A 26,852-nucleotide genomic window follows, 5' to 3' on the forward strand; every position below is an offset into this window, starting at 1 on the left:
TGGTCATGTGATTGGGACCAAAAAATTTGTCATATTCATAGTTATTGTTGTTAAATTAAAATAAAGTTGAGAGTTTGTGGACAGGTAACCAGGTTGTAAGCCTAATAACTACAGGCTATACAATATATGCATGATCTTATCTTGTACTACACGGTTCAGACAAAGAGCATGCTTGGAGTCTTGGAAAGAAAAAGAAGACAAGTAACAAAAACATTTTTTCTATTCTTTTACGAGAATAAATAAAGAAAAAGCAACAAGGTCAAAACACCTTTTGTTTTCCTACATATGCTATATATTCCTTATTCCACTGTCTTTAACGAAGTGAAATCCCATCTAAGTTCGCCTACTCCACTACCATGTAGTACCACCAATCAAAACGAATGAATGGTTATGGCTTTTAGGTAGAGAATAAAAATAATGTACATTTTTTTGTACATTAAATTAAGAAAGAAATAAAGAAATGGCATGATGATAAAAAGGATAAAGATGAATACAACAGCAATGGCAAATAGCTAAATAGTATTACTCAAATCATCCTAATCTCTCCCTATAAACAAAACATAGAAAGATATGTGGTGCGAGAAATTCAAGAATAAAGTATTTCGATTCGTTTGGACAAACAAACCAAAACACCCTAATATTTATTCCATCTCACTCCAAATCTTGGTCTGTTTCGACCTGTTCTACTCCTCTTCGTATATGATCATCATGTCAGCTAAATGAAATTTAAGGATCTAAAATAGTGAAGAACAGTTTAGTCCAATCACACTCAATCCCTCAACCAATCACCCACATCTTTTTTCCTCCTCCTCCACGCCCAATCCAAACCACCATAATCGCCACCTCCACTAGTACCACCGTTACTATCAACCACCATAGAATCTAGCTCTCATTCACCTTTACTTTCTCCCAATATGTCGCCGTCCAAAACCTCAACGGTGTCGTCTTCTCCTACTTAGACAACACGCTCCAACTCCTCTACTCAGCCTCTAGGTTAGGTTTATGTTCCATACCTGTCAACTAGATCCACCCGGGTCAGACCCGCCTACTATAATAACTTTAACCTCAACACCACGGACAAGCTCAACGAATAGACCATCCAACAAATTGTGCAGTCTAGATGCGGCATTCTTGGCGTCGTCAATAGCTCGACAACCATAGACTCTAAGAAAGGAAGCGATGGCGACATAGAGTTGTCCAATGGAGTGTTGGGAACGAAGCCACACGTTCTTGTCATCGAGCGAGCGATTCTGCTTGGATGGTGACAAGGCAGGCGTGTATGGTTTTTGGTGACATCAGCGCCTCCTCTACGACAATCGAGGGTGGCAGTAGACATGAATTTAAGCAATAAATTGAAAGAAATGGGATCGAACTCAATTGAAGGTGAGCTCTGAGCTGTCCCATTTAAGATATATATTGACTTTTTCACATTTTTAAAGTTTAAGAACTAATTTTGTCAAATTTTCTCAGAATACATTTCAAGCTTATTTTGTGCTCATCAATGTATATACATACAGACATACTTGTAATTTGTAAATACATTTCTTAAAGAAAGAGCATTGAGAGGTGATAAAGACCTCCGCGCTTCCGGTCCGTCAGATCAAAGCGAATCGAAAGCAAAAGGGGAACCGAACCGCGCAAAACGCAACGAAGCACTGCGTCAGATCCCAGCCGACACTTTGCTCAAAATCCACATTTCCTCCGTACACTCGCTTTCTTCTAAGAATCTAAGTAGAGTGAGTCTATACTCCCGCTTTTTTTACTTTTCCTGTTTACCAAACACAGACACACACGCGCGCACGCTATAGTCATACTCGTAGTTGCTGAAAGCTATGATGGGTTCTGTTGCTTTTTTTATAATCTCATCCTCTGCTCCGCGAAGCCATCTTTCTGCAAGTATGTGTGTGTGTCGGTGAGATCGGAAGCTACCACACAGTAATCATTATGATATTTAATGATGTCTCTGGGTTCTCTTTGCTTGTTCGTTGTAGCTATATGGAATCGGGTTTCTTTGCATTGATGGCCTTCTTCTCGGCTCTGATAATCCATGCACCGTGAGACCCGGTGAGAGTGCCTTGACGTCCTTCAGATTCAGTGTCTTGTTGATGGTGACTTGGTGGGCATTGGCAATGTGAGATTTGTCGGTTGTCACACTGATCGGTTGGTGAATTTTTTAGTGACGGCCAGCTCACTTATACATGCATTGATGCAAATACTTATAATTGTTTGAGTTTGTCCGGGATTTGGTGGGTGGTGGCCTCTTTTTCTGTGAGTTTTTTCAAATTTTTTTTTTTTAATTACATTTTTATGTGTTCGTACCCATGTTCGAATGAGCAAAACCTTTTGAATTCAATGCTTGATATGTGGCCTTTGGAAAGGCACAAGGTTGTGTAATCTGCAGTATGTAGCTGTAAGAAGTAAACGTGTCACGCTGCTAGTGGTTAGATTTAGAAAAGGAGACTGTGTTTTACTGTTTTGGGTATTGTTTAATGTTTAGTTGGCATATTTGGGTACTTACTAGAGAAATAGGAGTACATTCAGCTGCCCAAAATTTTGTTTTGTACGGTGGAGAATTTCTAGTGTAATAGCCTTTTGGGTGCTTTGAATTTTTCTACTGTATTAAATGGCTGTTTAGTGCATTGGCTAGTATGTTTGTGAAAATTGAGACTTTGGCCTCTTGAAACATGGTTGCCAGTGGTGAACCTCAATGTTCTTTGGTTTTCACGAAAACTTGTTGCAAGAAAAGTCATCATGACCGGATCTTTTTTTCTAGAGATACTTGAATATATATATGGTCAGAATAGATTGCTAATATGAAACAACAATAATAATATTTCTTCTTTCATTTTCAATGCAGATTCCTTGTATGAGATCCTTATAATATTCAAGCTGCACTTGGTAATACAATGGACCAAAAGACATGGCTTTGGAGGAAGAAATCTTCAGAGAAGGCCATTGTCACAACTGACAAAATAAACTCCTCTTCAAAAGGAAATGAAGAAGAGGTAATTCAATTGCTGTTTTGCTCGCTCATTATTTCTTTGCTGCTAATTCTACTGCAAAATTGAATGGTTGATATTCTTCATAATGGATCATTGTTTAAGTTTATAGCACTGTGAGTTCCACAATTCCGTGTTCTCATCAAGCCAATAGGTTCACTGCACTGACATGTTAACATGTTAAAGTCCAGTGCTTTAGCAATTAAGTGTTTAAGCTTCATTCTTTCCTCGTATAATAATGAGGATGTCGTCCCCGGACTATTTGTTGGTCAAATGTACAGTTGATTTCGCAAGGAGTTTAACCATTGAAAGCTTAAATTCTCTTAGGCGACCTTGAATAAAATGCTTCTTTACTTAATATGCTGGATATATATTTTTTTTTTTGTTGAAATGAGATTATTATTAGCGTTAGTTGGGTTTTTCTCACCCAGTCTACTAAAATAAAAGGTCATTTTATTAAGGGGCTGAACCTCAGCTGTCAGATGATTGAATTTATAATTTATAATTAAATGAAAGCAAAGCAGTTTGCTGTTGTAAGGAGGGAAATTTTAGCATTATAATATGTCATGCATGACTTAGAGAGAGGGAACCAACAAAAGCGAAATTGTTTAACTAAACGGAATTGATGGAATCAGGTTTTGGATTTAATGGATCTATCTTTATCTTTTCGGGATCCTAATTTGATATTCTACAAGGGAGTAGGCCAGTAAGGTAATGACGACAAACATCTTAATCAGAATAATAGAATTGACAACCTTTTATCTGCATTCTTGCCATGAACCCTTCCGCTTACAGATTAATTTTCCACATTAGTCGGAGGTTGTCACTGAAAAGCTTGTGTTATGTGAAATTAGCATAACATCTAATAAAAGGATTTGTTTCCATCAGAGTACATCATGGTTGCTTCCCCCCACCCCCACCCAAAAAAAAAGGTTTCCCATTGCTAATACCAAACAATTAATTTAGAAAGAATGGTTGAAATAGAGGTTTGTAAAAAATTTGGTACACTATAAGATGGAAGTAACCTCTTTGAAGGATCAGAGTTCCTTTTTCAGTTCAGCAACTATCTTCAAGGACACACATTAGCATGTTTCGAATCATCCATCTCCACAAAGTAATGCTCCTCAACTGGTGAAAATAATTAAAATTCTCAATAAAGAGATGACATCTGTGGGCAAAGCTTCCTATGAATACTAGATATGCTTCGCCTGTGTGGCTGTAAAAATGTCCAAGCTTTACCAGACTTTGACTATTGAGTATAACAACCTAGCAACTATCATCAAGAAGTTGGTCCCTTGTCAGTATGTGCAAAGAACTTCAAAACTGATTTCCCAAGAGGCATTCGCTCTTGAGCAGCTTTCTGCTGCCTGTCCTTGGTTGTTATTAGTTTTCATTTGGGAACTTTTTTATGCACTCTGAGGCAGTGGTAATACCTTAACTCTTTTTTCTTTAGATACAGACACTTCTAACTGAGAAAGCCGAATTGGAGAAAGACCTGAGAATTTCAAATGATAAGCTTTCTTCAGCCCTTTCCGAGTGTGATGCTAAAGATGAACTTGTGAAGAAACAAGCAAAGATGGCGCAGGAAGCAACTGCAGGTAATATAATGTGCTTTTCCTGCCTTTCCAGGTTCCCTTGTACTTCGTTATGAAGGCCTCCTTTGTTTGAAAAGTAAAATTTTGATGCATAAAAATATCGGTTATGGGTCGCAAATTGCCAATCACATTTTGATGTGCACTTGGTTAAATTATGTCTTCGCTTGACAACATAGTAATCTCTTTGTTAAATGATTTTTACGTAGGCTGGGAGAAGGCAGAAGCAGAAGCAGTGTCTCTAAAGCGAGAATTAGATGAAGCTTCACAGCAGAGAGTAGCTGGTGAAGAACGAGTAGCTCATTTGGATGCAGCACTCAGGGAATGTATGCAACAGCTACGTTTTGTTCGAGAAGAGCAGGAGAAAAGAATTCATGATGCTGTTACGAAGACATCGAAGGATTTTGAAAAATCCCAGATGATTTTAGAGGAGAAGTTATCGGAGACCAGTAAGAGGCTTGCTAAACTAGGTGTTGAAAATTCTCATATTAGCAATGCTCTCCTAGTGAAGGAAAAGTTGATAGAAGATGTCAATAAACAGTTGACTCAGATGGAGTCAGATTTTAGTGCGCTAATGACTAGATTACAATCCACAGAAAAAGATAATGCTTCTTTGAAGTATGAGGTTCGAGTGCTTGAGAAGGAGCTTGAGATCCGAAATGAGGAGAGAGAATTTAATCGTCGAACAGCTGATGCATCACACAAGCAACACCTAGAGAGTGTGAAGAAAATTGCAAAGTTAGAATCAGAGTGTCAGAGGTTGCGTCTCCTGGTCAGGAAGCGATTGCCAGGTCCTGCTGCGTTGGCAAAAATGAAGAATGAAGTCGAAATGCTGGGAAGGGATTCAGTTGAAATGAGGAGGAGAAAGTTGAATGCAACGGCTTTCATGGTTGACTCTGCAGTTGATGACTCTCCTGAAAATCTCACTAAAAGGATTGGTAATCTGACTGAGGAATTATGTTCTATGGAAGAAGAAAACAAGAATCTCAGGGAAGCCCTTCATAAAAAGGCAAATGAACTACAATTTTCGAGGGAAATATATACACGCACAGCTTCCAGTTTATCACAAGTTGAGTTGCAGCTTGATGAAGTGTCAAAAGGTCAGCGAATCGTAGAGCCAACAAGGAGAAGTCTTACATCACGTGATCTTTCTCTGGCATCGATGTCTGAAATTGGCAGTGATGATAAGGTTAGCTGTGCAGAATCATGGGCTTCTGCTTTGATTTCAGAACTGGAGCACTTTAGAAATGGAAAACAAAAGGGCTCACCATCATCTAAAACTGTTGGAACTTCAGACATTAATCTGATGGATGACTTTGTTGAAATGGAAAGATTAGCGTTAGTCTCTGTTGATAAACCATTTGGGAGTTCTCATGTTTCTCCACATGACACTAATGCAATTTATCACCCTTTGGAAACCGAGTTAAACAGGAATCCCTCAGAGTTAACAGGTAGTGAGATTGTTCCAAGGCCTGACTCTGAATCAGGCTTCAGTGCATCAAACCAAGAAATCAGGTCCAACAATGCATTAATGGGAAAAGTTCCTGGTTGGCTTCAGGATATACTGAAAGTGATCTTGGAGCAAAACTGTGTCAGGCAGAGAAATCCAGATGAAATACTTGAGGATATTAGAGCAGCTTTGGCATATATAAATAGTCCAAATCGCACTGAAGTTGTTGATGCAAGGGAAGGCTCAAACGATCCTGATGCATCAAATCCTCCACTTGCAAGTGGTCACATCTCATGGAAACAATTAAATAAATCTTTGGTGGTGATGGATTCATCTGATCGTGTAACTGATGTTGACATATCGTTGGCAGGAAAGAGCAATCCACAGTTGCATTTGGATCTTGGTAAGTCAATAGGCAAAATAATTGAGCTTATTGAAGGTATTAGTATGCCATCTGTGGATGATGATAACCCTGAGACCTTGTCCAGAAAGGATGGGAATATATTCACATATAAGAATTCAGAATCACCTACAGGGTACATGGTTCGGGTTTTCCAGTGGAAAACTTCTGAACTCAGTGCTGTTTTACACCAGTTTGTTCATACTTGCTATGATCTGTTGAATGGAAAAACTAATATAGACAAATTTGCCCAAGGATTAACCACTGCTTTAGACTGGATTATGAACCATTGCTTTTCCCTACAAGATGTTTCAAACATGAGGGATGCAATTATGAAACATTTTGATTGGGATGAATCACGAAGTGAAAGTGAAGCCGAAGTTGGAATGATTAGTCATTTTTCTGAAGCAGGACGTGTTCCAAGAGAACAGTTAGCATATTTGCCCATGACTGCTGCTTCCAATGGCAATCATCTTCGAATTGAAGAACTTCAGTCTATTGTGAGGGAAGAAAATAGGAATCTGAGGGATGAATTGACGAATTTGAAATCTGCAAAGAAAGACTTGGAAATAAGGCTTCAGTCAGCCACTGATAAGAGTGAATCCCTGACGAATCAACTCCTCAAATCAGAAAAAGCAATTGCGAGCTTGCAAACAGAGTTGGAAACTCTGAAACGATCAAAAGGAACGACTGGGGAACAAACCGAAAGTCGCAAGTTGATGAATGAAGATCTTGATAGACAGCTTACAGTGGCTAGATTGGAATTACATGAGGCTCGGCAGAGGTTTTTATCACTAGAAGCGGAGCTGGATGATAAAAATAACTGTTATGAAGAATTAGAGGCCACTTGTCTTGAACTGCAGCTCCAGCTTGAAAGGTACTGATAATTTTTCTTTTTCTGATTTTACTTCGGTAAATATGATGATTACTTATAATATCTGAAATGTTGAGGTGTCTCTTGTATCTGATATATTTCAGCATTACAAAGAAGGAAAGCCCGGACAATGACCTCAATCAGGAAGAAAAGCAACTTCGGACTGTAAGTTCATATTGTCTTTACTGGATGTACCTTAGTTGTGGAGAAATACTCCCTTTTGTTTTTGGCAGTTTTACCATCTGATAAGTTTGATGATAACTCAAGCTGCCTCACTTTAAATGTAAACTCTTTAAGAGTTTATATACATATTTCACTAACATTGGCAATGTAGAAAGGGTATTTCCCTTCTTAAATTCTTTTGTTGCACAGAGAGAATATATATCAGACTATAAGAATTGCCTTTTTTTTTTTTTCTCAATAAACAAATAAATGTGCTTCTCCTACTGGAGCATGATGTTTGAATTGCTTGAAACTGTTTTGAGTTTGTCTTCTCCAGAAAAATGAATCAGCTTTGATCACTGCTGGAAGTTTCTTTATTCTGTATGAAGCCTTGCATGGGAAATCCATGCAGAAAACGACCAAGAAGTCGTAAGGATTAGCATTAAAGTGACCTGGTTAAATTTGATTTCTCCATATGACAAATACCATAGAAAATCAACCACCCCGCCCCCCCCCCCCCCCCCCCCCCCCCCCCCCCAATCCCCCTTTGTGCGTTTTTGAGAATCGCAGTAAGGAATTGTGAAAAGCGAGGAGTTTATGTTGAAAATAAAAATAAAAAAGTGGAAAAATTATTATAAACTATTGAATGTCACTATTTGCGATGTTATTGTAATTTAGAGATGTATGGATGTTTACTTACTGGTGCTTAAGTTATATTGTACACATTACTTGGACTTGAGTGAAGGGCTTTTGATCAATCTGCAGGATTGGGAGATTACAGCTGCTTCAGAAAAGTTGGCGGAGTGCCAGGAGACTATCCTAAACCTTGGAAAGCAGTTGAAGGCATTGGCTGCTCCAAGGGAAGCAGCCCTTTTTGACAAGGTCATTGCTACCCCCACTGACACAGTTACCTCCACCACCATCACAGCCACAGCCACAACCCCAACCCCGCCCAAGGACAAGATCATGAACCAGCGCTCCTCTCTACTTGATCAGATGCTAGCAGAGGATGATTCTGCAGCCAAGTATCTTAAATTCCGTAAGACCAAAGAAACCAATGGCAATTCCACTAGAAAAGATAATGGAGCATTCCAGACTCTAGAAAAAATTATTGTTTTAAATGGGGTTACACGCGAGGATGATGATGCGACAGCCGGTTCGTTGGCTATTGTGCCTAAGAAACGGGGAGGAGGGAGTTTGTGGAGAAAGCTGCTGTGGAGAAAGAAGAAAGTCAATAGCAAGAAACCTCCTCATCCATTTTGCCCGTGACAAACATCTTAAGAGTAATAATGAACTGATGGCAAGCTTGCTTCTCAGGGTTCCTTGTTTGGTTTGTTGTAGAGGAGGTGGGAATTATTAGTCTTTGGCTTTTATTAGTCTTATTATGAGAAAGACAGTGAGAAAGATAATTTTACATGTGTGTATTACTGCTGTATATAAAACTGATGCCGGGACAATTATAGAGTTTACAACGTAATGAAGATGTCCCTAAGGTGATGAAATTTGAGCAATGTCTAATAGTTGTATTAGCAATTGCAAATAAGCCTTCTTGGTTATCCAAAACAGCGGGCCATGCAAGTGAACACGAGGTGCTTCAATGGGTAGCGTTAACTTTATGCCTAAGACAGGGCTGACAATTTTTATTTCATTTCATTAAATGAGTCGAGTTAGAGTTGACCTATATAGTATTATACATATATCTCGACACAGCCTAAACTTAACACCCAACATTTAGAGCTAACAATGTTTGACACAACTTACAAATTCATAACGAACACAGCACAAAATTAACATGTTAAAGTTATTGATCCGTTTAATTAAATGGATCGAGTTAAAATTAATCTATATAACCTTATACTCATGCCTTGAACGACCCGAGCTTGAGATGTAAATGCAAATTGACACCGCTAGCAGACAATACAAATAAAGTTCTTTCTCGTAATTTGGATACCCTGTTTTGAATACGAGATAAAAATAAATAAATAAATAAATGACCATTATGCCAACTCTGGAACCCAATGAAAACGAGTCGAAGCCTTTATTTTGGGTCGGGTTGGGTACTTCTCCTTGGCAGTTGGATTGACATTCTAACACATACATCGCAAGATACAGTTGGGAATAATGGAATATGAGTGTACAGATATCTTGTCAGCAATACATGCATTTTGGCACGAGGAAAATATTCCTTAAGTTCTTAACCCTTGTGAAGAAAAGAAAGCCAAATCCAAGAGTTCTATGACACAGAGGTAAATCCAACATTTGATAACTTTAGTAATCCAATATTTTTCAATATTTACCGTACGATGTACCACCCAATATCTTTCAGTTTACTATTCTTTAAATTGAAAGTCCAGAATTCCAAAACATTTCTAATATTCTGATTCCCTCTTGCATTTAGAAGCAAAAATGACATCCAAAATTTTAACCAAATATGGGTATATTATATTAGATTGCTTACAGAAAGAGGATTAAAAGATATAAAAAGAAACAGATGGACACAAAGTCCCTCTGTGTTCATACTCAATCTCTGTATAGTATGAATCTCGCAACATCAGGGAGTCCAGCTTCTCTGTAACATTCAGAAATCCGCTCAACAGACTCATCCCAAGTCCCTTCAACAGAGGACAAATCCAACAAAAAGGCAGCTTCGTCCAATGCAACCTGCACATTTGAATTAAAGAGGTCGATCAACAGATTGAGGATAAAGATTTTCGTTTGAGATGAATTTTCATATTGAAGTTCATGACATGGTTACTGAAATAATAAATACTGAGCTATAGTTATAGTACCTGAGCAGGTGCCTTTCCCTTCTTAAGATCTTCTTGCTTTCCCTCTTCTGTCACCTTCTCCTTAATGTACTCAATCTGCTCATCCTCCCATTCTGCTATTTCAGCAACCTCCTGGATATAAACTGATCAGACCCATATAATACCAGAAAAGGAGGAGAGGAAAAAGAAGGAAGATAATAAGAGAGAGCTTACAAAGGCAATGCAGGAGATTTCTTGAAAAAGGGTCCATACCTGGTATTTACAGCCCAAAGTCCACCATGGTGATTTTAAAGCTCCCCGGGCAGCATCTTTAGCTTCTGGCTTGCGACCAACCCTTTGAAATACCCCCCAAAAAAATTCCTTTGAGGATGAGGATGAAAGCTAAGCATGTTGGTCAAAAATTAAGAAATACCACTAGTAGAAGGTAATTAGAGATTTCTAGCAACCTTAGCAAAACCTCTGCATTGAACACAAATGGCCGAGCAAATCCTGGAAAATGCTCCTTCTTGGTATAAAACTCTCCAGTCACCAAAGCTGAAACCTTTCACGAAGCACATATATATAATTAAAATTTTATGTTCACTAACCAAATACCGCTTAGAAACAATATCACCAAATCAGTTGTCTTACATGGTCCCCTTCCTCAAAATGACGCATCACTTTGCGCTCTAAGACATCTGGAAATAAACCAACCTGAAAATGAAACATTTCTTATAAAAAAATTGTTATCCAGATTTGAGATCTTGAAATAAACCAACTTTAAAAAAAGAATAAGTGCCATATTCATCACAATGGTCAAGTACAAATTCAGAGATCCCTTTTGTACCTTTCTTAAGAGGTAGACATCTAGGTTTGAGATCTGAGACTTGGCATAGTCACCCTTTCTGTAAAGTTTCTCCCCAGCATCAGCTGAAGCATGAAATAGCTCGTCATTGCTTTCTGGAGAGTTGTTGGCATCTTCTTCAACCAAGAGTCTGTGAACAAATTGGTCCACCTGTATGCAGAACAGAGGCAAAACCAAAATGCATTTACAGTGAATTCTACCCATGCTTCAACACACAATACTATTCATGCTTCACTAACATTCTTGGCTAAAAGCCACACCCCATGCTTTCTGACTTCTACCACTGGCATCTCCATGCTGAGGGTATCGAAGAAGATTAATCAAGCAAAATAAAAGCAACCTTTAAGAAGCCGGTGAAAAGTATACAAATTATTTATACCCAGGTGGAGCTGTAGGCCATCTCAGCAATGCAGTTACAGCACCTGTTAACAAGGCAATCATATAACAGCCTCAACTCAAATATTTCTCAGGAATATCCAGGGCCAAACATATGCAATGCCTTAGCTATACCTGAGCTTTTTTTTGTCAGTGGAATGGCAAGCGGGATTAAACCCTGCTTGGCTCCAGGAGACAAAACGGATTCACCTATAACAGAGCAATAATTATGAGAGATCGTGTTAGAATCTAATAGTAATGAGACAACTAACAAGCATTTACTATATATAAAAGTATAGAACTCATGGGGGCAAATGTTGGTCCACAAATGGCACTTGTGCACTGTAGAAAATAATATATCTATGTCCAACCCAGATTTGTTGGCTCCCTGGATACTAGGACTATTGAAAACTGAAGTTCATGACTAGAGTATGAAGAAAACATCAGTAACCAGAACTGGACAGTAAAAACTCCAAGACAACAAAAGCCTCCTCTCGCATGTTTGTTAAGACAAGCAAAAGCACCAGTTAACAAGCCAGAAATCTTTTTACTCCTTGGAATGCACAGAGAGAAGTAAAACAAAATGGAATCAGATAAAATTTCAAAACCTATCTTGGTAAAAGTAATTCTTTCTTGTAAAGACATTTGGTACAAAAAGTCCGCTTGGGTCAACGATTTCACAGGCCAAAAGTGCATTTTTACACAAAATCATGGATAGTATACCATTTGGGAGCCTAGCTGTAAGGTAGACACTTTGGATCCTGATTGGACAAAATGGAAGATAAATATCAGGCATTTCTCTCTAAAACCAGCAATCCAATCCTTAGAATATTGCCGCCTGTTGAGCTTGCTGATCAAAGACTACAAAAATCAAGGACCTATACGGCACATTCAATCATGAGCATGAATTCTCATTGAGAGGCACTGTACTTTATTTTGACACACGAAACACATTCTGCAAACATAAATTCTGAGACTGCGTTTTTTTTTTAAGAGTATAAATTCTACGACGCATTAATGTTGGGAAAAATAAACACCTGGGGAGTCTTCAATTCCATCACACGCGAGACTCCAACACATAATATGTCACATTCAATGAGACATACATTACCATTGAAGGAAACAACTGACATAATATTCATCCAAAAAAGAAACAACTGACATAAAACAAGATATCCAAGAAACCAAGTGACAATTTCATCCAAAAAAAGACCAAGTGGCAAGAAAACAACATGTTATCAACTTCTGGGAAATCTAGGAACAACAAAATTGATCTTCTTAAACGGACAAACATGCATAATCTATTGTTTCAATAAATACGCTCAACTACCCAAAAAAGAAAAAAAGATTTAAGAGGTTGAGCAATTGACGACCCACCCACCTCTAGTCTTGAGCATTCCCATCAACTGACTCAAATGCTCAGGAGGCTGAGCCGAGGCCACATCCTTTATGAAAGTCATATGGTCTGCATTTCAACAATGCCAACTATCAAAGCAAGCACTTCGAAAAAACCAAGAGAGTTTTTGTCAGCGTTACCGGGAGTTGCAGAGGAAGCACAGCAGCGAAGACGCGCTCTGCCATTTCCGAGAAACAGAGTGGGCAGAGCGGCGCCACGTGAACCACCGCACACCACTCCGCCTCCAACCTTCATGCTTTCAGCCACCGATTTCTTCTGGTGCTTAACTGGCTTCAGGTTCGTCCTTTATCTTCTATTTTTTTTCGGGTCTCTTTGGGCCTAAGATATTTGACCCACGTTACCTCACCCTGATCATGACAAGTCAGAATATTACACCAATATTTGACAACTTTTTAACTAGATTTATGTTTTCTTAAGCTTATTGTTGAATTATAATATCCATTACACACTTACCACGCACATTAAATTTCATGTCAATTATTAGATATCATTCACTATCTGATTCAAAACTTACTTGTTTAATAGATTTTTAATATTAAAAAAAAAAAAAAAAACCCTATAATGTTGAATATTAATGTTTAGATGAGTGAGTATATACACTGATATTTGATAAGTATGATAGGCCTATGAAAGTCTTATAATTCCAAGTAGTTAAAAATGTCGAAACATTTTACACCGAAACAAACGGAGCATTAATAGATTTTGATTCACAAAAGCAAAATTAAAAGATAGGGTTGAACCAAAAAAAAAAATTGGTTAAAAATATTGAACACTATATAACTCACAAAATAAATAAGCAATTCAACAAAATTTAATTATCATGTAAAGCATATATAAATGTAACTTGTTATTTATTTCTTCACGCATAACTTAATTTATTCAATTATTTTTGACGAATTATTATTTTTTGAAATCGCTTGATGATAATTTTTTCTTCTTCTTCATAATTGATATATAGTCCTAATTATATGAACATTAGTCATACAATGCATGAACACAAAAACATGTGATGGGCAATACTTATCAGCATGGGTACGTCATTGATGTTTAATTTGTTATGTATCAAATATATTGATCATGTTAGTTATGTTTAATTGGAAATTAAAGCAAAATTTAGGAAAAGTACTAGTCTAACAATTTATGGTGCATGTGAGAAAGACCGAGAACGGCAAATAGGGTTTTTCCATAACCAAAACTTAATTAAATTCTTTGTTTGTGTATTCAAGCATCCAATTCCTTTGGCATCATTGTGTCCCATTGAGTATTCAAGCCGAAAGGTAAGCCGAAAGCTAGAGAGAGAGAGAACAATAAATATAGGGATAATTACACTTAACCCCTCTGATTTATCCACAGTGTGGCGATTTACCCCCCAATGTACCAAAATTGGTACATGACCCCCCTGAACTTGCCAACGTGTGGCCAAATCAACCTTCCGCCCAATCGACCGTTCATTTGGACGGAAAGTCGGTCACGTGCAAGTCACGTGACTTGGGGAGGGTCTCTGTCTTAAATGGTCATGTGACTTGCACATGACCGATTTTCTGTCCAAACGAACGGTCGATTGGACGGAAGGTTGATTTTGCCACACGTTGACAAGTTCGAGGGGGTCATGTACCAATTTTGGTACATTGGGAGGTAAATCGCCACACCGTGGATAAATCATGAGAGTTAAGTGTAATTATCCCATAAATATATATGTAATTGTTATATGATACATAATGAGCTCTATCTAATTTATGCCTGATACGTAAGCAACAACAGCCAATAATAAACTGATTCGTCCAGTGCTGAGAAGTACGTATGAAATATGCATGTGGCCGATTCTAGGATCACTACAAGAAGATTTGACTTTAGTGACGACAAAAATTTGTTAATGAGTTTTAGCGACGACATGCCGTCGTTAATAAGTCGTTGTTGATTGTTGAATTTGTAAATAAGGTTATTCAATACTCGCTAATATATCATTATCAGCGACAACAAAATGTCGTTGTTGATATATAGCATTATATGTCGTCGCCAAAAATGGCTCAGGTGAGGAGATATGTTGTCGTTGACTGCATAACTTTATGTTGTCGCTGATGATAAGCGTATCAATTAAGACAACTATGCACATATTGATATGTCACTTTTATAATTAACAAGAAATTAATTAATATATTGCATGTCTTGAAATGAAAGGAGAAGCTGACCAGGCTTTGTGAACCTAAGTCATTGGATCAAGGAAGCCTTGATAATTAATTATATTAATTTAATTAAACGTGTTGGACCCATTTACTCTAATTCGTTAATTTCGTATTGAGTTTGTGAGCCATGTTAAAAGTTGTCAACTCAAGCTTCAAGCTCTCATTGGTAGCAGAAACCAGTTTTTTATCATCATACTCTTTCAAATGCATGTACAACTTTTTATTAGTATTATAATGTTCAATGGATCTAAACTTCATCTCTAGCTCTGCAAGTCTCAAATTCCATGGGTTTTAAGGTATTTTTCTCTGCAGATAACTTGCCTTATGCAAAAACCCATATCGCATTTGTGTTGATGAACTGTTCAAACTTTAATCCTTTTAGTGGGTGGAAAGCACGATGAAGCTTTAATGCGTTCTTTACTTTTAAATTCAGCCATCCAAAACAATGCTATGATCAGCATTTAGCATTATTTGTTTCGGTTGAGTTGCGTGCTATGACAGTCACGTAACCTTTGCACAATGGCAGACAATGCTAAAGCCCTGTCTCTCTGTTTTCTTTGAGTCTTCTCTCTTCCATAGCCCTTTCCCAGTGAGCATGGTTTTCACTAGGAGGGGGTGCCTTTCGGTGGTGTTTTTTGTCTGGCTCCTTGTGAGCTAGGATGTTTTTTGTTCTCCTGGCTTCTAGTGGGGTTAATTTTTCTCCCAACCACTAGAGTTGTAGAGCTTTTGTTCTCCTGACTAAATCCAGTGGTGGCCGTGTTTCTCTGAACTTTTAAAGCTATGGAGTTTGTTTTTTCTTCTAGTCATTCTCTAACAGGAAGGTTCATCTTGAGACGTCCGGAGGGGAGCTTGTTATCGTTCGTATAGCCGGTGGAGCGTTTGGCCGGTCTTCATTTTCCTATTTTGATGCCAGATTTTCGCTTTTCCATCGACTTTTGAGAGACATGCACCATTCAGATGGGTCCACCGTGGTTTTCTGGTCCTACCGTCGTTTGCAGCGGCTGTGTGGGTTATTGATGACCGGCGCATGGCTGTCACGCATTAGGGAGATTTTCTTCTTGAGCTGCGTGTAACTATCACGCTCCGTCTTTTTTCGTCGTGCAAAGGTGGCGTCGGGAAACAGGGTGGCCGATCTGATGTTTGAGATGCTTCGGGGGCTGGCGCGTGTCGTACACGTGCCAGCCTCCAACGATGACAGTGGCCCTACAGCCGGCTTGGGTTGATTTTCTGTTAGATGTGTGTTTGTGTATTCCTTTGTTTCTATATACAATTTACCTATGTATGACTCAAATTTTATTGAAAATTTTTATTGTAAGTGGGCTTCTATATAATTCTAATGAGATTTGTGATTCTGCCTAGGTAGCTGCTTGTTAAGTCAGATCCTTCTGACTTAGAGTATGGGGGGTGTAACGCCCCGAATTTGAGCTAGCAAATTCGTAAACAGAAACCTTCGGTTTCCACGTGACATTACTACATCAGAGATAACTCTCGCAGCAGAATATATTTTTCTTTCTCTAAAGTCTTAGGAATTTATAGCATAACACGTTAGAGCTGACTGAAATACCTCGAAACATTAATTAAAAGTTGCTTAGGTTATCATTACACGCTATTTGCACACTAGGTGCATTAAAAATAAGTGCCACAAACGGCACATAAACATACAACATAAAATATTCCAAACAAAACATCATCATAATTATTACAAGCCATGAAATGAAATACACATAAATATGACTAGCACTTTCTAAGCTAACACATATTTCTTCGGCAATGGTTTCAAAAACCATTAAAACTGGCATATGAGTCCATGCCTTCCTCTTCTAGATCTGCATCAGTAACTATGCAAATATGGCGTTATCATATTTGTATAGACAAACAAGTGAGTCATCCATTTTCATATCTAAGTTACCATCAAACTAATAACAGTTCATAAAGAATGCAAATGCGAGGGTTGTATGAATATGCATCGTAGTAACCATTTAGTTTGATGTTTTATGATCATCTTTCTTTAGACCTCTCGTCCTAGGTTATCTGAATCCGTTTACGTCCGTTGCCTCTCACTTTGAAGTCTTACCTGTTTTTACTGGAATCCTACCGGTCCCAGTATTAGTTATTTATTAGGACTTCGGACTCTCCTGCGTCACTCTGAACCCCTTAGGTCCATTGATTAGCCTTCCTTCCACTTGCTACTACATCAGCTATTTAATGGCTATCTCTTCAGCCGTTATATTAATTGGACACAAAATGCAATGCATGAACAACCACATGCAATAAACACACACCACACAGTCCTAATGAAATATAGAATCATTCCTCAGTAAGTACATCCATACTTACTCTCTTTGGTATAGTTTCTTCGCTCCTTTTCTGCATATAAATCAATCCATATAATAAATATATATTAATTATCTATCAAACAAAACATTGTTTATAGACACTCATCTTTTTAAATTTATTATTATCCATTACTTCATTTTTTTTGAGATGATCACTTATAAAAATTTAAAACCTTGGTTCATGATTTGGTGACGAGGCTATATGACCAATACCACCAAATACGAACTTAAAGGATTTAAAATATATCATAAGGACAATAAAAGTAAATACGATCAACGATTCATGTTTAAGCACCGAAACACAGCGTAGCTCTTGTTGACATAACGCTCAAACATGAATCTTAATAATTAATATGGAATGCTATATGATAAATACACAAGTAATAAAAATTACCTATGATGATCCAAGACCATCACAAAGTTGAAATAAAACAAGAATAATATACATATATATCCATAATTTCATAAAATTCATAATAACATCAAATAAGATCAAAGAGAGGTATATGTGTTCTTTTCTTGAATTCTCTTCTTTTTAACCTTAATTATTTCTTTTGCACATAATGAACATAATCAAACTTGAACTAATGAAATCAAAACTTAAACCATAAAATCAATGAAACAAATTATTGGAAGCTTACCAAAATACTTCCTAGCACACTTCAAGATTTGAACCACACAAAACTACACAAATTTCACAATTTTCTCTCTTGATCATGGATGTGTATGTGTGTGAAGCTTGATGGGTAATGCATCATTCCACCTTGGTTCTATTTATAGGAGAATGAATGGTTAAGATCAAGTGGACACATTTTGATCTAATGGATGGGAGTTGATGCATCATAGCCTTATCTCCAATGCAAATGGGTTTCACCATTACTAAGGTAATGCATTTGCATTATAATTAAAGAAATGAAATTTAAGCCAATTCTCTCTCTCTCTCTCTCTCTCACTCATGATGGCTTGGCCACTAGGGGATTTTAATACAAAAATACAGATCTGGAAGATATAAGGGCCGGCTAGTGTTAAGCTTCTAATTCATTTTTGCTAAAAATTGGACAATTGGATCAATTAGGCACCGGTTTTGGTTAAAAAGTCAACTGTTACCAAATTGAATTCTAACTTCACAGGATTTAAGTATAAACTTAATATATACAATATTGAATAATTAAAAACCATAAAAATATATTTATCAAGCTTAAATTTAGAGGTCAAAGTTCAACTAAAAGTGCCACTTGGCACCTAAATAGTCAACTATAAACCCAAAAAGTAAACTGGTAGACTTTTTACCAAATTTTACCATAGGATAGATCTTTCTTTTGTGAGAACAAGGGTCTTTGAATCAACTAAATCCGAGTCCGTTTGACCAGTTTTCGGTTCGATCAAAGTTTAAGGTCTGTTTTGAACTTTTATCAAATTGAAACTATAAACATTTTTTAATCAATGAATATTTATTTTCATAAATATTCATATTTATTCTTTTGCCTTATTATTAGGTCTTAAATCTAATTGAAGACATTAAATCTTATGTCTTAAAATCTGGAGCGTTACATGGGGTATGTCCCTCTATTCTCATCTTGTATGCCTTTGGGCTTCCAAAATTAATGATAGCACATGCTATTAGTAAAAAAAAAAAAAAAAAAACACCTATATATATATAATATGAAAATGCAACTAGTCTTGCAAATAACATCTACCTCCTTCAGCTTTTGCACAAAGCAAATTAACATGGTTCGCTTCCTTTCAATCAGCACTATCCGACCCACGAGTCACCATGACTCAACTCGAAGGATCGAATTAACTCCATGGGATCTCATAGTCCTTTCACTTCATCATATTCAAAGGGGTCTCCTCTTTCTCAAACCTACACTTCTACAAGAACGAGAGCTTAAAACCAACGTGATTGATCACCTAAAGTCCTCCCTCTCCCTCGCATTGGACATTTTCTACCCGCTTGCTGGCCGCCTCGCCATGATCGAATACGACGATAAGACCACCTCTTTCTTCATTGACTGCAATAACCTTGGAGCCCAGTTCGTCCACGCAGCAGCAGATTGTGTCACCGTGGCTGACATCCTTGACTCAATCTATGTTCCCCAGATTGTGGATTCCTTCTTTCTCCTCAATCGTGTTCCTAACTTTGAAGGCATCTCCAAGCCGTTTCTCTCTGTACAAGTAACCGAGCTTGTTGACGGTTTCTTCATCGGTTGCACTGTAAACCATGCGGTCGCCGATGGAACCTCCTTCTGGCATTTCTTTAACACTTGGTCTGAAATTTCCCAGGGCTCCGGTATCAAGTTGCAAGAGTTTCCCATTTTCGAACGCAGTCTTTTTGATGGTATCATCAACTTCCCGGTTCGCTTACCAAACCCCCACAAAGAGAACGCTGATGGGTTTGTTTCTCCACAGCTGAAACAGAGGTTTTTTCCTTTTACCAAGGAAAAGATCGCACAACTTAAAACAGAGACCAACGCCGAAATGGGCACCGACAAGATCTCATCTCTGCAAGCACTGATGGGTCATTTTTGGCGATGCGTAACTCGCAGTCGGTGTCTGGATGCCGATCAACAGGTTAAGTACCTGGTGGCCGTGGGCGCGAGGCAAAGAATGCATCCACCATTGCCAAAACACTACTTCGGGAATGCAGTCCAAGCAGGGATAGTCCTAAGCAGAACAGGGGAGCTGGTAGAACACGGACACGGCTGGGCAGCTTGGCGTATAAACAACATGATTGCTTCAAAGACGCCAGAAGAAGTTAGGAAGTATTTGGGTGATTGGGCGAAAAATCCTTGGCGGCTGTGGAACTTTAGCAGCTCAAGTAATACAATATTGCTTACGGGAAGCTCACCGTGGTTCAACGTGTACGGTAATGACTTTGGTTGGGGAAGGCCCGTCGCGGTGAGAAGTGGTTCTGCGCAAAAGCTTGATGTGAAGTTGAATGTGTTACCTGGGAAGGAAGAGGGTAGCATTGATTTTGAAGCTTGCTTTCTGCCTCAGACGCTGGAAGCCATGGCAGAGGATGCATACTTTATGGAGGCTGTGGCCACATGAACTAATTAACTGTTCATTGTAGACAGTGCTCTTCTCTTATTAGCTATCCTTGTATTGCAATTTATGATGAAGCCCTTGTTGCATTATTGGCTGTTAGTCTGCTCTCTCTTTGAAGATATTTTCTTTTATTTTAGAAGGTAATTCAATTACTATTATTTTGGCTCTTTATCGGCGGCTATCATACAAGATTAACAAATTGTAAATTTATGTGCCCATTATGTAGTAATTTGAGCCGCAACCAGATTACATTTTTGCTATATTCTCATTCTCTCGCATTTATCTGGATCTTCTCGGACCTCTCCCACCTGTTTTGGAAAGGAATTCTCCTCCTCTTTATTTGTTCCTTAGATTTATTTCTCGTGTTTACTGTACTTAAAAAATAAAAAAATTAACTCTTCATTATGTGTAAAAAGCTGGTGGATTTTCTTAGTCCAGACGGTGGTGATCACATCTATGATTAATTTTGGCTCCTGCGTTTTTATTTTTATTGTTAGTAATTCAGATTTAATTTTAAGTTTTCACACACAAAAAAAGAGAGAGAGAGAGAGAGAGAGAATAAAATAAATATAAACCCTTGAAAAAATTACATAAAATTTTGTAATTTTTTTCCCGAGACCTAAACCAATTACCGGTAGATGCCTATTAATTTTTCGTTGGCCTCACTCCTGCTCATTTTACTTTCATGGGATGTTCTATCTTGGAGAATTTAAATTAATTTTCTCAATTTTTATTTTTTTTTTTAATAAGAATCTTGAATTTCAAAATTTTACAATCAAGTCATTCCGTAGGATTTTTGGTTAATTTCATAACATAAAACATATCAAATTCATTTGATAAATGATATTTGGTCACCCATGACATAACTATTAGTTTTTTTTTTTAAAAAAAAAAAAAACACTAAACAATACTCCAACTTATTTACACGGTTTTGTGGCTTTTTCTTTCTTTCTTTCTTTCTTTTTTTTTTAAAAAAAAAAATAGATAATTATGATATGGGGTGGCCAAATATCATTCTCATTTAATTTAATCTCTAAAATCATTTAAAAAAACTATAAATACAGAAAAAAAAAAAAAAAAAAAAAAAAAACTTGAAAGCTTGTTAGAGACCTTGAGTTGAGGTGGTGAACTGACCACCCCTCGTAGGCTTTTTTTTTATTATTATTTTTTAACATTTTTTGTATTTCATAAATTTTTAATTATGTAATTAAAATTTTAACAAGATGATGATCTTATTAAAAGTTTTCAAAAATCTGTAATTGTTATTGAAAAATTAATTAAAACCAAAGTGGTTAATTTATAATTAAAAATCAAGCTGATAACTTCAATTTTTTTTTTTTTTTGTTCCATTTTTAAGAAGCGGATTTAGAAAAGTTTTGCATCCTAGACGTATATTTTCCAGTTATTGGACTGGACAAATTGAACCCCATCTTCACCCACTAGTTTACCTACTCTCCAATCTCCATCAACTTTTGCCCAAAAATCTGTAATTGCCCAATAGAGCTAGATGCCTATATACATGTGAATTCTACGTGTGGATCCCACACAACATGAGAGTCGTAAAGGAATATTTAAAAAAAAAAAAAAAAGAAATTGACAGAAGGAGAGCAGGGGATTCTATAGAGAAGTGGACTCTATCTGGGGAAAGGGGTGGGGGAGAAAATGGGAAAAAATAAAAATGGATATGGAGAAAGAATAGATATGAGCAACCAGGTTTTTAAGAGAATAATTTTTCGATAGAGAGAGAGAGAGAGAGAGAGAGAGAGAGCTGATGCTGTGATGCACGATTGATTTGGGAAAAAAACAGGAGAAAGAAATTAAAACAGAAGAGGTTTTAGAAAGAGAAAAAATAAAAAAGGAATAGAGAAGTATAATTTTTTTTTATTAAAAAAAGGTGCCAGACAGACCACATGCTGACGCAGTAGATGCCTTCTTGGGTCCTTCAAACGCACTACTCCTTTTCTTTTCGCCTTATTATTACGAGGCATCATTGCCTCTTCACAACAGTTTTGTACATGTATGTTGTGCAGAGTGAGTGTAGACACGTGGAATCAGTTTACAGTCTTGCCTCTTTTATTTTCTTATGTGAGGGACCGGACAACGCATCAGTCGTGCATCAGCTTTCTCTCGAGCTCTCGGGCTCTGACATTTCTCTATAAACCCAGGTCTGGTCTGCGTAGCAGCATAGGCGGAACAGGATCCTCTCCATTTATTGAAATGGAGGGGTATTGTTGTTTTTTTTTATAATTTTATAGTATGTAAAATGACAATTATATCTTTACTTTATAATTAAATTGAGAGAAAATGGAGAGATCCAAAATTAGAATAAATGATTTTTTTTAAAAAAAAATTAAAAATTTAATCTATTGGTCCCTGTCCAAAAATTTATTTGGCCACCTACCTCTGCCTCCAGAGAGCATAGAGATAGCAAAGATGACAAACATTCGCTTCGTATCCATGAATACCGTCTGGCCAGCGAGTCAACCCCAAGGATTGAGCTGACTCCATGGGATCTTAAATTCCTCGTAGCTAATCACATCCAAAAGGGCCTCCTCTTCCTCAAACCTACACCCTCACAAGAAGAAAAACTAAAACCCACTCTCATTGATCACCTAAAGACCTCTCTGCCCCGCACATTGGACATTTTCTATCCTCTCGCTGGCCGCCTTGTCATGGTTGAAAACGACGATGAGACTGCCTCTTTCTTTGTCGACTACAAAAACATTGGAGCCCAATTTGTCTATGCAAAGGAAAAGCGCTAGTCACATTTGCGCTATCACCCCAAAAAGACTAGTCGATTTGAAACTTCCCTAGAATCCATTATAAAGCTTAGTTTCACTTAGTAACTAGGCAATGTGGGACTTAGCACCCATGAATATTTTTATAAAACCATTCATTCTATGTGAGCTATGCATCTCTTCTTAATATGGGATCGGGGTATTACAAACTTTCCCCCTTAAACCCCTGACGTCCTCATCAGGGCTATGTCATGCGGTGCTCTGGTATCACATGACCTGGCGTTACTAGATGGATCTGATACCATTTCTAACGACCCAAGGAAAAGCCCTAACCACATCTGCGCTATCACCCCAAAAGGACTAATCAATTTGAAGCTTCCCTAAAATCTATTATGAAGCCCAGTTTTACTTAATAACTAGGCAATGTGGGACTTAGTACCCATGAGTATCTTTATAAAACCATTCATCTCTTCTCAATATGAGATCGGGGTGTTACAAACTTCCCCCCTTAAACCCCTGACGTCCTCGTTAGGGCTATGTCATGCGGTGCTCTGGTACCACATGACCTAGCGTTACTAGATGGATCTGATACCATTTCTAACGACCCAAGGAAAAACGCTAGTCACATTTGCGCTATCACCTCAAAAGGACTAATCAATTTGAAGCTTCCCTAGAATCCATTATGAAGCCCAGTTTCACTTAGTAACTAGGCAATGTGAGACTTAGCACCCATGAGTATCTTTATAAAACCATTCACTCTATGTGAGCTATTCATCTCTTCTCAATATGGGATCGGGGTGTTACAAACTTCCCTCCTTAAACCCCTAACGTCCTCGTCAAGGCTATGTCATGCGGTGCTCTGGTACCACATGACCTGGCGTTACTAGATGGCTCTGATACCATTTATAACGACCCAAGGAAAAGCGTTAGCCACATCTGTGCTATCACCCCAAAAGAACTAGTCAATTTGAAGCTTCTCTATAATCCATTATAAAGCTCAGTTTCACCTAGTAACTAGGCAATGTGGGACTTAGCACCCATAACTATCTTTATAAACCATTCACTCTATGTGAGCTATTCATCTCTTCTCAATATGGGATCGGGGTGTTACACAGATGGCGTCGCCATGTCCGGTATCCTTCAGCCCCTCTACGTTCCCGATGTTGTCAACTCATTCTTTTTGATGAATAGGGTGTCGAACTACGAAGGTGTTTCCAAGCCATTGCTAGCAATGCAAGTGACTAAGCTCGTTGACGGTATCTTCATCGGTTGCACTTTAAACCACAGCGTTGCAGATGGCACCTCCTTCTGTCGTTTCTTCAATAATTGGTCTGGGATCTCTAAGGGTTCTGATCCCACATCACTTGGTCTGGGTCCTCCAATCATCCTATTGAGTCATCTTGATGGTATTATCGATCTCCCCATTCGATTTCCTTTCCATGAGCGTAATGACATTCAGGAGAAATCCACTGCTCCACCACTGAAACAAAGATTTTTTCATTTTTCAAAGGAGAAAATTCAACAACTTAAAGCAAAAGCAAATGCTGAAATGAGCACCGACAAGATATCGTCCTTTCAAGCGGTTCTGGCTTATCTTTGGCGTTCTATGGTTCGCAACTGCCATCTCAATGCCGATGAAGAGGTTTGTTACTTTGTATCTATGGGAATGAGACAAAGATTACAACCACCATTGCCGGAAGAGTATCTAGGAAACACGATTCAATCTGGGAACGTAACGGCCACTGCAGGCGATCTTGAACATGGACTAGGCTGGGCGGCTTGGCAGATAAACAAGACGATTGCTTCTCAAACAACAGAAGAAGGAAGGAAGTACGTGGAGGATTGGATAAAAACCCCCAAGTTTATAAGAATTAGTGCCATGCTAATTAGTAATAAATTGCTCACAAGAAGCTCGCCATGGTTCAATGTGTACGGTAATGACTTCGGTTGGGGAAGACCCCTCATGGTCCGGAGTGGTGTTGCGAACAAGTTTGACGGGCAGTTAACAGTGTTTCCTGGGCCAGAAGAAGGAAGTATGGATCTTGAAGCTTGCCTCTCACCTGAGCAGTTGCTGGCTGGTAGCCGCGAATCGGCTGTATGGATTTTAAATTTATAAATTTTACCACTTCGCAATAGTACGAATCAATTGTACTATAGTAAGGGTTATCGAACCACAAAGATTGGGGGTTGTTTTGTGTAACGGAATACTTAAAGAGCATATTTAACTTAACTTACAAATAAAAATAAAAATAAAGTTGTAGAGAATTGAAGCTACAACGAGTAAAGTAAAGGAAAGCGAAAAATGAAAACTGATATGAATTTTAATTGTACTCGCAAGTGCACGAATCTTTTGCAATAAAGGGTTTTACAAGTGCGAGGTCGATCCCACAGGGAATTGTGTTCTTGAAAAATAATTTTGTTTCTAAACTAATTAAATCTTAACCTAGTTCCAAAACAATGTTTGATTTTTTATAAAAAGAAAAACAACATAAAGTAAATAAAGTAAAATAAAACAAAAGAAAAGATACTAAGGTTTTGGAATCCACACCCACAAAATCATAGCAACATATTCTCATGTTCATCAATACACATCCGAAGTTCTCACCATACAAATCTTATGTATGTTCTACTATGCTTCAAAAAATCATTAAATCATTCAATGAATCCGTTCTTTGCACAAATCACAAAAGATATCCGGTATTAACCAAATCATCAAATGTATCCGTAGAACGAAACACAATGAATATCCAACGTTTTGATAAATAAAAACCCAAGCAATCAATTATGTGAAATTATCTCAAATCATCAAATGTATCCTTGAATCACAAAAGATATCCAAGAATCATCCCACAAATTGAAAAGAAGTAAAACATATGAAAAATTAAACCAAATAAAATCGGATAGTATAAACTTACATGAAAATATTGTTGCTCTTCAATAGTGAGGCTTCATCCTCAACCTTAGTTGAAAAACTAGCTACACATGACTATTGAAAATAAAACCTAAACTAAAGAAAAGCTAAACTAAAAAGAAAAGAATATTTTGGTCTCTAGCTTCTCTCCATTTTTCTTGAGCCTTAGAGGTCTATTTATAGGGAGAAAACAAATCCTAGAAGCTCTAGAATTCTTAGAAAAATTGGAGGTTAATCTCCTAGTTTGAGTAGGAGACTCAAAACACAATCCAAGAAGGAAAAGGACTCCAAATCCGTCCAAATTTGCTGTATTTTATTGCGAGGCACTTTTGGCATAGTAAACGTCCGAATTAGGAAAATCCTATTTCATAAGGATTTGTATAAAATTGAGTTAGCTTTCCAAAGCCACTTGATTCACCTTAATCGGATACTTGAGATGAAAGTTATGGTCAAAATACTATAACCTGTGCAGAATCTGAATTCTAATCCGATTTTGACTCCAATTAGAGAAATTCCGATTTAGTCCTCTCAGAGAAATTCCGATTTAGTCCTCTCCTTGATTTGGTTGAACATAACCACATTATCTAGGTCTTCTCAAAGTGTGCTTTCTTTCACCTTAAAGCTATTGTTTTCTCTCAATGACCTGCAAAATACTAAAATACCAAAACTAACCAAAAACATTAGAAAATAACAAAACTAAAGGTTTAGTAAATGCAAATTAAGGGGTCTACATATGCAATATTTGGTACTCATCA

The 26,852-nt window shown here is 37.6% G+C and overlaps 4 protein-coding genes across 10 annotated transcripts in view; 3 read left to right on the top strand and 1 right to left on the bottom strand.

Moving 5' to 3' along the window:
* Positions 1-608: 608 nt before the first annotated feature.
* Positions 609-8,988, top strand: LOC133862815 (filament-like plant protein 7). 6 transcript variants are annotated; one of them, XM_062298693.1, is made up of 8 exons: positions 609-1,383; positions 1,518-1,736; positions 1,992-2,268; positions 2,858-3,005; positions 4,459-4,597; positions 4,801-7,318; positions 7,420-7,480; positions 8,243-8,988. In XM_062298693.1, exons 4-8 carry the CDS (start codon positions 2,907-2,909, stop codon positions 8,744-8,746), a joined length of 3,321 nt encoding a protein of 1,106 aa, XP_062154677.1. In that variant the 5' UTR covers positions 609-1,383; positions 1,518-1,736; positions 1,992-2,268; positions 2,858-2,906; the 3' UTR covers positions 8,747-8,988. The 6 variants fall into 6 exon arrangements, with proteins under 6 accessions (XP_062154677.1, XP_062154673.1, XP_062154672.1 ...); XM_062298689.1 differs by having other exon boundaries at positions 610-1,383; positions 1,471-1,736; positions 4,453-4,597; XM_062298688.1 differs by having other exon boundaries at positions 610-1,383; positions 4,453-4,597.
* Positions 8,989-9,870: 882 nt separating this feature from the next.
* LOC133864319 (protein IN CHLOROPLAST ATPASE BIOGENESIS, chloroplastic-like) lies at positions 9,871-13,173 on the bottom strand. Of its 2 annotated transcripts, XM_062300609.1 has the most exons (11): positions 13,001-13,170; positions 12,846-12,929; positions 11,600-11,674; positions 11,469-11,511; positions 11,329-11,386; positions 11,072-11,239; positions 10,876-10,938; positions 10,692-10,786; positions 10,498-10,579; positions 10,267-10,377; positions 9,871-10,138 (listed from the first exon to the last, which is right to left on the bottom strand). In XM_062300609.1, exons 1-11 carry the CDS (start codon positions 13,113-13,115, stop codon positions 9,998-10,000), a joined length of 1,035 nt encoding a protein of 344 aa, XP_062156593.1. In that variant the 5' UTR covers positions 13,116-13,170; the 3' UTR covers positions 9,871-9,997. The 2 variants fall into 2 exon arrangements, with proteins under 2 accessions (XP_062156593.1, XP_062156594.1); XM_062300610.1 differs by lacking the exon at positions 9,871-10,138 and having other exon boundaries at positions 10,498-10,605; positions 13,001-13,173.
* Positions 13,174-19,128: 5,955 nt separating this feature from the next.
* LOC133865061 (uncharacterized acetyltransferase At3g50280-like) lies at positions 19,129-20,536 on the top strand. The gene has a single exon (XM_062301531.1). It carries the CDS (start codon positions 19,129-19,131, stop codon positions 20,449-20,451), a length of 1,323 nt encoding a protein of 440 aa, XP_062157515.1. The 3' UTR covers positions 20,452-20,536.
* A 2,129-nt stretch (positions 20,537-22,665) lies between these two features.
* Positions 22,666-26,852, top strand: part of LOC133862680 (protein ENHANCED PSEUDOMONAS SUSCEPTIBILITY 1-like) — a 28,573-nt gene continuing 24,386 nt past the window's right edge. Inside the window, exons 1-3 of the mRNA XM_062298526.1 lie at positions 22,666-22,673; positions 22,862-23,199; positions 24,299-25,056. Of these exons, the coding sequence (XP_062154510.1) occupies positions 22,666-22,673; positions 22,862-23,199; positions 24,299-25,056 (1,104 nt within the window). The remainder of the gene's footprint in view (positions 22,674-22,861; positions 23,200-24,298; positions 25,057-26,852) is intronic.

This window comes from Alnus glutinosa, chromosome 3, assembly GCF_958979055.1.
Source record: "Alnus glutinosa chromosome 3, dhAlnGlut1.1, whole genome shotgun sequence".
In the NCBI taxonomy this organism is placed as follows: Eukaryota; Viridiplantae; Streptophyta; class Magnoliopsida; order Fagales; family Betulaceae; genus Alnus; species Alnus glutinosa.

Excerpts from the sequence above, each read along its gene's own strand:
- LOC133862815 (XM_062298689.1), top strand. The coding sequence starts at position 2,907 with ATGGACCAAAAGACATGGCTTTGGAGGAAGAAATCTTCAGAGAAGGCC. Across the intron at positions 7,319-7,419 it reads CTGCAGCTCCAGCTTGAAAG|CATTACAAAGAAGGAAAGCC; the intron begins GTACTGATAATT and ends GATATATTTCAG. Across the intron at positions 7,481-8,242 it reads AAGAAAAGCAACTTCGGACT|GATTGGGAGATTACAGCTGC; the intron begins GTAAGTTCATAT and ends ATCAATCTGCAG.
- LOC133864319 (XM_062300609.1), bottom strand. The coding sequence starts at position 13,115 with ATGAAGGTTGGAGGCGGAGTGGTGTGCGGTGGTTCACGTGGCGCCGCT. Across the intron at positions 10,787-10,875 it reads ATTTTGAGGAAGGGGACCAT|GTTTCAGCTTTGGTGACTGG; the intron begins GTAAGACAACTG and ends GCTTCGTGAAAG. Across the intron at positions 10,378-10,497 it reads CTTTGGGCTGTAAATACCAG|GAGGTTGCTGAAATAGCAGA; the intron begins GTATGGACCCTT and ends GTTTATATCCAG.
- LOC133865061 (XM_062301531.1), top strand. The coding sequence starts at position 19,129 with ATGGTTCGCTTCCTTTCAATCAGCACTATCCGACCCACGAGTCACCAT.